The sequence below is a fragment of the Xyrauchen texanus genome, chromosome 22, assembly GCF_025860055.1.
Source record: "Xyrauchen texanus isolate HMW12.3.18 chromosome 22, RBS_HiC_50CHRs, whole genome shotgun sequence".
Classification (NCBI taxonomy): Eukaryota; Metazoa; Chordata; class Actinopteri; order Cypriniformes; family Catostomidae; genus Xyrauchen; species Xyrauchen texanus.
This window is the reverse complement of record NC_068297.1, coordinates 16888189-16898069: the sequence shown is the minus strand read 5'-3', so window position 1 is coordinate 16898069 and position 9881 is coordinate 16888189. Positions and strand designations below refer to the sequence as shown.

General features: G+C 36.0%; 1 protein-coding gene across 2 annotated transcripts in view; it reads left to right on the top strand.

Annotated features, from left to right (window-relative positions):
- The first annotated feature begins 5376 nt into the window (after positions 1-5376).
- LOC127662145 (protein-cysteine N-palmitoyltransferase HHAT-like) overlaps positions 5377-9881 on the top strand; it is a 39736-nt gene continuing 35231 nt past the window's right edge. For both annotated transcript variants that reach the window (XM_052153188.1, XM_052153187.1), the window contains exons 1-5: positions 5377-5431; positions 6093-6218; positions 9209-9276; positions 9428-9541; positions 9634-9828. In XM_052153188.1, the coding sequence (XP_052009148.1) occupies positions 5428-5431; positions 6093-6218; positions 9209-9276; positions 9428-9541; positions 9634-9828 (507 nt within the window). In that variant the 5' untranslated portion in view covers positions 5377-5427. The remainder of the gene's footprint in view (positions 5432-6092; positions 6219-9208; positions 9277-9427; positions 9542-9633; positions 9829-9881) is intronic.

The window sequence follows — 9881 nt, the reverse complement described above, 5'->3', positions numbered from 1 at the left end:
AGCCACGCCAAAACATCCCTTCAAAACGGTTTAATATAAAGAAGAGTAAATAATATATTTTTTTTATAACGAGACTGTTTTAGATATTATCAACATCCTATTATTTGAAAAAATATTTTATCCTACATGCCTTCTAGCACAGGTTTCTAAGACGTATTACGACACGTTGCTTCCCCCAAGAGATTTTACCTTCAAACTCCTGCTGCCCTCTAGTGGACGACTTCCTAAGGGGCAATTTAGACACTACGACCTGTTTTTAAAGGAATTGTTCACCCAAAAAAATGTGTGTTCTCATAATTTACTCTAGATGTGTATGACTTTCTTTCAACTTAAATGAAGATTTTTTTTTTAGAAGAATTTCTCAGGTATGTTGGTCCATACAATGCAAGTGAATGGTTGCCAAAATTTAGAATCTCCAAATATCACATAAATCAGCAAAAATGTAATCCATAAGACTCCAGTGGTTAAATCAATATCTTCAGAAGTGATATGATAGGTGTGTGTGAAAAGAAAATCACTTTTACATTCTACATGCATATCGCCCACTACTGGGCAGGGAGAAGAATTTAAAGAAAAAAGGATTTAAATAATGATCTGTTTCTCACCCGCAGATAGATACACAGATCATCTTCTGAAGATATGGATTAAACCACACTATTGATTACCTTTATGCTGCCTTTACGTGCTTTTTGGAACATCAAATGTTTAGCACCCATTGACTTGCATTGTATGGACCAACAGAGGTGAGATTTTCTTCTAAAAATCTTAATTTGTCTTCTGCTGAAAAAAGAAAATCATACACATCTGGGATGGCATGAGGGTGAGTAAATGATGAGAATTTTCATTTTTTTTAGCGAACTAGCCCTTTAACGGTGTGATAAATAAATGTAAAAATAATACATACTTGAATGTTAAAAATTAATATATAGTTAATATAATACTATTATATTTATTTTATAAATAATAAAAAGTTGTTAACTTTAACGCAGACTTTTGATACCTATTTCTACTTTAACTACCTATTTTACTACTTTAAATCTATCTATCTATCTATCTATCTATCTATCTATCTATCTATCTATCTATCTATCTATCTATCTATCTATCTATCTGGATTTTCACATCCAAATGATATTACAATATAGTAGAACAAACTATATCCAATTATAAAAGTGGCAGGTGGTAGGGGGTTATAATGAAATAATTAGCTCAATCATCTTATAAATAGCACAGAAAATGAAGGCGAGAGCATTTGCATACATATTTTTTCATGTATAAATACCAGAATATTAAGTCTATGTTTGGTAAATTTACATTTCTGTATATGGAATTTGTATTAGAAGTATAACAGATGATTTAAATTGCTTCTCAGTTTCCCAACAAAGCCAAACTGCACATTCTTCTAGTCAATTCACCAAAAGCCTAGGTATGGCAATTTCTGATAACATCATCCAATCTTACTGAATATATTAATTCATTCCTGACAACATCAGTACGTGCTGCAGCAGCCATCCTCAAATATCACATTGAAATGCCTATTTACACACTAAATACTCTATGTAAAGCAGTTTCATATGACTCATTCAAATACTGTACTGAAGCCATTCTACAAATTTAAATGCAAGCACAGGTAAAATTATAGTAGAGAGAAAAACAACAAAAATGTAACAGCACAAGCCTTGAAATACGTCCACTAGCATCTAAAGAGAAATTGCATTGCGTTGTCTATAACCCAGCAAATTAAAAGCTGCTGTTATAAGAATGAACAAAAATATAACAATAAAGCCAAGTCTTAACTTCTGAAGATCTTCATTTCTTTTATTTGAAAAGTAATCAATTAATCCATTAATTTACATTTATTTAAATATATTTATTGGCTCCTTTATTTAAAATAGTTTGATATTGATGTAAATATAAAAAAATGAATCTAAAACAATGTTGCCTTTAAGTGTTTCTCTTAAACATAGCTTCGAGTTTTTAAATTAATTAATCAAGAGCTAGTAATAAAGCAAAGTTATCAAATAAAGAACAGAGTAAACAGTGCTTTAATTTATTCAGTAACAGTAGCAATTATATAATAAAAAGTGATATAAAAACATTAAAATGTAATCTGATGAAAAATAGAACTACTTAAAATACTGACATACATCGATCAGCCACAACATTAAAACCGCCTGCCTAATGTTGTATAAGTCCCCCTCCAACTGCCAAATGAGCGCCAACTGACATCTCAGAATAGCATTCTGAGATTATATTCTTCTCACCACAATTGTACAGAGCGGATATCTGAGTTACCGTAGACTTTGTTAGTTTAAACCAGTCTGGCCATTTTCTGTTGACTTCTCTCATCAACAAGGTATTTCTGTCCACAGAACTGACCCTCACTGGATGTTTTTTGTTTTTGGCACCATTCTGAGTAAATTCTAGAGACTGTTGTGTGTGTGACAATCCCAGGAGATCAGCAGTTACAGAAATACTTAAACCAGCCCATCTGGGATCAACAATTAACCATGCGATTATCTAATCATCCAATCATGTGGCACCAGTGCAGTGCATAAAATCAAGCAGATACAGGTCAGGAGCTTCAGTTAATGTTCACATCAACCATCAGAATTGGAGAAAATGTGATCTCAGTGATTTAGACCGTGACATGATTGTTGGTGAGTTGATGTCAACAGAGAAAGGCCAGACTGTCTACGGTAACTCAGATATCCACTCTGTACAATTGTGGTGAGAAGAATAGCATCTCAAAATGCTATTCTGAGATGCGGGTTGGGGCTGTTTTGATGGCACGAGGGGGGCCTACCCAATATCTTTACTTCATGATGATTAGATTTACATTAATGCTGAACCAATGCATTCACAGTTTGACCGATAAGCAGACCTGTCATTGAAATGTATTAATGCTACTAAAGTTATCCAGCCAAGGACAGTGAGTGATTTTATCATTTTCTTGTCATTAGCCTATTTATGCTTGATTACTATTAACAATAGGCTTATAACAGCTGCAGCAGGTCTATAAGTCACAGATCGGATATTTTCAGATTTTGTCCTGTCTGCATAACGTAATACATAATGGCTGTATTAACATTAATATCGTGCCAAGACTGCTCAGATTGTTGTCCCATCTGTTTGCACACTCGTAATATATTAAGGGCTGTGTCTTTATATCATTTTGCGTCAAGAGGGGCATTTTAAAGTGCATTTAAGGGTGTTTTCACACTTGGTACGTTTCAGCGGTCTGAGCTCAGTTCGGGGATTTTCGGCCCATATGTGAATACACCAAATAATCTCAGACCCCTTAAAAGCGATCCGAGCCGAGACCATTTTGGGAGGTGGTCTGAGTACGGTTTGCTTGCAGTCTTTGGTTCGATTTCCTTATATATGCATTGTGAACAAAAAGCGCTCCGGTGTTGTATTGAATTGTGTTCCCCGTTGGAATCTGTTTCCCCCTAGGTTATGGTTAGTGTAGATAGGGAAGTGTAGGAAGGGTTGGGAGGGTTACTTTTGAAATGTATTGCACAACAGATATGCTGTAAAATGTAATTTGTAACGTATTCCGTTCGATTTCTCAAGGTCAGTAACATATTCTAAATATGGATTACTTCTTCAGCACTGGTAGATTTTTTCACTTGTTTTGACTATAAAAACTCTGCCAGTACAGTAAGACAAAATACACGTGTTAAAAATACATTCTCTGAAAAACCTAAATATCTTATGTAGTGTTGTTTCTGAAACAAAATTAATCAAATGTATCTTGTTTTAAGGATTTTAAAAAAATATTTTACAGAAAAACAATAAAAACTTTTTTGCCCTAATATCAAAGGTCTTACTACAAAAAAAAAAAAAAAAAAAAAAAAATATGATCTAACATGAATTTTTTTTATAAAAAATATTTTTATGGTAACATGTGCATGCAAAATGGCTAGAATTAGCATTTTAGCTTAGCGTAAAGCTGACAATTTACACAAGGTTTATTTCTATATCTTCTACTAAAAAGTTACTGCTCGTATGAATGTAACATTTCATATGAAAATGTTTCACCGCTGTTCAGATTCACTTTGGATCACATCATTTATATGTATAAATGTTTTCCATCTGAATGGATTCAATATTAAATGAAACAAACAACAATAAAATGCAATGTAATCTCTTCAGTTTTGAATACTTTTTGAATGTAACTGTATTCTGAATAAAAATTATTTAAATTGTAACTGTATTGGAATACAGTTACTTATATGCTTATATTAGGGGTCTGAGTTATTTTTTTTAAAGAGAACTCAAGTGTGAAAATACACCCTAAATGTTCATGTGCGCAGCTCACCGTGAGATAGGAGCACTCTTTAGAGCACATGCAGACATTCACATGATGTCCACGGATGTAGTCAAACAAACAGCCAGTGGGTACGGAGTTGAGTCAGAATTTATTTGTGATACAAAATAATTTAAAACTTTATCCGGGGGCCTGGGTAGCTCAGCGGGTATTGACACTGGCTACCAACCCTGGAGTCGTGAGTTTGAATCCAGGGTGTGCTGACTGACTCAAGCCAGGTCTCCTCAGCAACCAAAATTGGCCACTTTGCTAGGGATGGTAGAGTCACATGAGGTAACCTCCTCGTGGTCGCTATAATGTGTGGTTTTTGCTCTCAGTGGGGCTTGTGGTGAGTTGTGTGTGGATGCCGCAGAGAATAGCGTAGGCCTCCATACGTGCTACATCTCCATTTTAACATGCTCAACAAGCCATGTGATAACATGCACGGACTGACGGTCTCGGACGCAGAGGCAACTGAGATTCGTCCTCTGCCACCTGGAATGAGGCATCACTATGCCACCACAAGGATTTAGAACACATTGGTAATTGGGCATTCTAAATTGGGGAGAAAAGGGGAGGAAAAGAAAACCTCTGTTAATCCAGTAAATAAATGTATTCATTTGCCATGATGTTGCTATAGAGAGTGTAATCGAGCTTGAAATCCCGATCTCAAGGAGACTGCTGTCTAGATGTACAGTGAAAATGATTACATTTTGGCCCTTTCTCATCCAAATCCAAATGGATCACTTCAGAATAACCACTGGAGTTTGATGGATTGATGTTTATGCTGATTTGATCTGCTTTTTGGAGCTTCAAAGGCCTGGCCACCATTCTCTTGCATTGAATTGACCTAAAGAGTGGAGATATTCTTCTAAAAATATTTGTTTGTGTTCTGCAGAAGAAAGAAAGTCATACACATCTGGGATGACATGTATAAATGAGAGAATTTTTGGGTGAACTATCCCTTTAAGGGTCTCACAGGGTTAAAAGAACTCCAACATTACGTATTGGACAGTTTAGCCAATCAGGAATCAGGGGTGTGGCAAATCTCGGAAACAGAAGGAGGAGCTTCGCGGCCGTGTATAGCGTGCGCGAGAGTTTTTCCCTATTTGTTTATGTGTGAGTAACAGAAACAAATATGCAAATATAACATTGCTAAAATTACTGTGATATGGTATTTTACTGGATTAGCGTTTGTAAAGAAACCAATCAATCTATTTAAAGCGGTGACTGGCGGCTTCTCAGCAAATAAATAAATCTTGATCGATTTTGGATCCAGACAGAACTCTGAAAATTATTCTCACGAGAACAAAATACAAGTTCCTTTTATTTCGGGTTCCTATATATATATATATATATATATATATATATATATATATATATATATATATATATATTATTATTATTGTAGACGGTAATACTTTAATGCATATCTTTCAGACGGAGGGAGAGACGTGTTTTATTGTGATATGGAGAAGGACATTTTTCAGATATTATTTATATGCTGTTATTTATTCAATAAGATAATAAAATAAAGAATAATATACTTAATTTGAATAACTGTGTGTTATTTACTGTTCTTGTTGCGACTTATTCTGAAATGGGAAATGTAATGGTCTATGAACAGCATCTAATACACTTTCCGTTACATTTCTCTGAGAAAATAATAGGCCATGCCAGACCTCTGTCTATACAATCCTTATCTTATAAAGTCACAGTTTAAGCTCAGTTTTGGTCTAGTTTTTCTGCTTATGGTAAACTATATTTTCTTAACCTTCAGGTTCAGCTCTCATGACTCCTAAATGGGAGCAGGCATCTGTACCTCGATGGGAGATTACGGCATACTGGATTTTCTCCTTCTCTTCACATTTGTATTCCTTCTACCAGCTGCACAGATTCTCCAAAGGTGAGCTGCAGAATAAACAGAAACCTTCAGCTTCCAAAAAGAGTGTGTGCTTTAGATACATATTGTATGGGCTATTCATCTCAGTAGCTCCCATACTTCAACCAGGCCTGATCTTTAACCACTAGACAATCACCACTCCACAATTATGTCATGTAGACATAAAAACTAAATATTCTGACCATTTCTAAATTAATATCATATATTTTTTTAATTAGTTTGATGAATTTATCCCAAATAAATCTAAAATGGAGGTAATTTTAAATGCATACATTTGCTTTATTTCATAACGTGTCAGTTTGAGAAGGGCTGCTCTCTTGTATGTTGGAACAAAGCCCTTTCCTGTCGTGTTAATGGCTGACTAACGACTCTGAAAAGGTTGTGCTGTCAATTTGAGGGGTGACAGGATCTCAGGTCAGCAAATGGCAACATGTAGCACTCATTTTATCTCTTTTACCAAAACATGCCGCTCAACACAAGTGCAAAAATAAACCTTCAACTAGACACAACCTCTTCGTGTTTACAGAAAGAAAACACTCCATAAACCAGAATGGTGGGTGATAGTAATGATACATGTAAAGATAACTTAGTCTTTTAAGCATTGCAAAAGCTCTGGAATGATTAAACACCATCTAAAAGGATGGTCACCTAGCTGACTCCGGTCCAGTTCCATATTTTATCTAGTTTATATAGACATACTGTATATAGACAGTGAGCCAATTTCAATATAATTCTCCAAAGTCTCTTGCCACTTACACAGTGAATTTAGGGGAGAAACCATATGCACCATATAAAGTTATAATTCAAATGATAAATAGAACTAAACTGAAAACTTGTGACCTTAAGTAAAACATTTATCTCTCTCTCTCTGTCTCTGTCTAACTGTTTGTCCTTCATAAATCCAGCCCAAATTAAGCCAATCCTATAAAGAGTAAATGGGCATCATTCTAACATGTTTTTTTTTTTCTTCATCTGTGCTATATATTTATTGACCCTCAACACTGCAATATTACAGTTTGATTTAGGCATCTCTCAAGAAACGGGCCCTTCTTAACTATTGTCGTTGCTTAATGTCTTTTCATTAGTGATTATTTACAAAAGGGCAGTTTCATAGCTCATGACAGATTTTTATGTCTGCTCTGCCCTTCAGCAAGGGAAGCTCCGAAGCTCAACTCTCCATTCTGACACTCAACTCTGAATATCTCTGTCTGTCTGGAAATAAATATCCCAAAATGAAACTTCTGTCCATTTTGTACAGTTAACCAAAATGGTCTAATTAATGGATTTACAGTTACGCCATAGAAGGAAACCAGTTTATTTTAAGGGCTTTAAATGGTGAAATGTTTGTGAATTTGACACAATATATGGGAGAGGATTGAAAGCATTGTAATTAATATTGTCGGCGTCTTAGATATTACATTGAGTAGTCTGTCCTAGAGCCAAGGTATGTCAGTACCACTTAGAATCTCTGGGCTAAATATGATTTCTTTTAGATACTTAAATCATCATGCCTCACGTTAGCTCCGAAGTGACTTGCATCTCTACACAAAATATGACTCCACATTAGAGTCACCTAAGGTCTATGCCCAAAGACATGCAATCCTAGGTTTGTTAAGCAGTATTTGTATTTCAACACAGTTTGACCACTAGATGGCACTGTTGTCTCACTTCTGTTTTGTGTGTGTGTGTGTGTGTGTGTGTGTGTGTGTGTGTGTGTGTGTGTGTGTGTGTGTGTGTGTGTGTGTGTGTGTGAGACACGATATGGTGAGATCCCTGCCTAGCAGTGCACCCTGCAGGAAAACCTTCTGTCGAGGTGGTGAAATGTCTGTCCTGAGAAACTGGAAGAAGAAAGAGATGTAGTTAGGGAGAGAGGGACAGAGAAAGAGGGGCGGGGCATAGTAAACAATACCAAACTGGCACTGCAATGCAGGGGAAGTGTATGTGGATATGCAGTATATGCAATATTATCCTTTACCAGAAAAGCCCACTTCGAACTACAAGACGAACATTTAATCCATTTTAATACTCAAGCCTCGAAATTCCTGAACTTCTTTGCAGAAAGGAGTTGGTTGGTTAGTTGAACAGACGACAAACCAACTACTTGAGAATGTGTTCTGAAAACAGCCATGTCCTGAAGTGCTCATATGATTAAACTGAGGAGCACTGAAACAAATGCCGTGATTTCAAGATATATTAAATACACAAAACAAATTGTGTTGAATATCTGGAATGCTCATTGTGTGTTGTATAGTTATGAACCAGATTGTTGAATACATAACAAAGTCATTTTCAACTATTTGTAATCTTACTTGTCCAATAACTCAATTCTCATTCTGGTTTACCCCAAATAGTAATTTGTACTGCCTTAAAGGAATAGTTTACTCCAAAATAAAAATTCTCTCGTCATGTTTATGACTTTCTTCTGTTGAACACAAATAAAGATATTTAGAATATCTCAGCTCTGTTGGTCCTCACAATGCAAGTGAATGGGTATCAACATATTGGAGCTCCAAAAGCACATAATGCAGCATCAATCCATATGACTCTAGTTAAATCTATAACTCCTGAAGCGATATAAGTGTGTGTGAGAAACAGATTAATATTAAAGTAATTTCTTACTTTAAATCTCCACTTTCACATTCTTCTTTTATTTTTGGCAATTCATATTCTTCATGTATAAAGGACTTAAATGTTGATCTTTTTCTCACCCACATCTATCATATCGCTTCTTTTGAAATTAATTGAACCACTGGAGTATTATAAATTACTTTTATGCTTCCTTTATTTGTATTTTGGAGCTTTAAATGTTTGGTACCATTTACTTGCATTGTGAGGACCTACATAGCTGAAATATTCTTCTAAAAATCGTTGTGTTCAGCAGAACAAGGAAAGTAATGCACATCTGGGATGGCATGAGGGTGAGTAAATTATGAGAAAATTTTTCATTTTTGGGTGAACTATCCTTTATAAATGTTCCTATGTGTAATTGGCAGAGCATGAAGCCACTCTGGACAGAGAGGTGCAGCTGGAGAGAGGATTCCTTTTATGGGGCTTCAAGAAGGTAAAAGAACACATAGGAATTATGTTTTTGGCTATATAATCAGGGGGACTGATTGGCTGATGCAACCCAACATCAAAACCTTTACAAAAGTACAGAATGCATATTTTCTGTGTATAGATGTGCATATGCATGTGTGTGTTTTTGTTTCAAGGACCCTACTGATTTCGAGTGGAGTTTTTGGAATGAGTGGGCGTGGCAATCTCTTCTCTGGTCTCTGATTGGCCATGCTGTGGTGTCCAGACTGGCAGCTCATTATCTGCCACGGGTAAATTTAATTCAGAACAAATTAGCCAGAAATAAATGTTTGCACATCCAGAGCCTTACAGGATTTGTTGCCTTTGTGCATTTGTGTTACAGTACAGACTGGCAGTCCTTACGGTGTATGGAATGCTCTCAGCTGGTTGGCTCCTTGGAGTGCGGGGTGTGGCTCTTTTGATGCTGCATCTGAGCATCTCATTTGCTGTTGCTCAGCTACGTAGCCCCACCCTCTCATGGTGTTGCGCCCTTCTGCTGATCTCCACACTCAAAATCAGTACCCTCCAGGACTTACAGGTGTGTGAGTTTGTGTGTGCCTGTAATGTCTCTACACCATGTTTGTGAGGTCC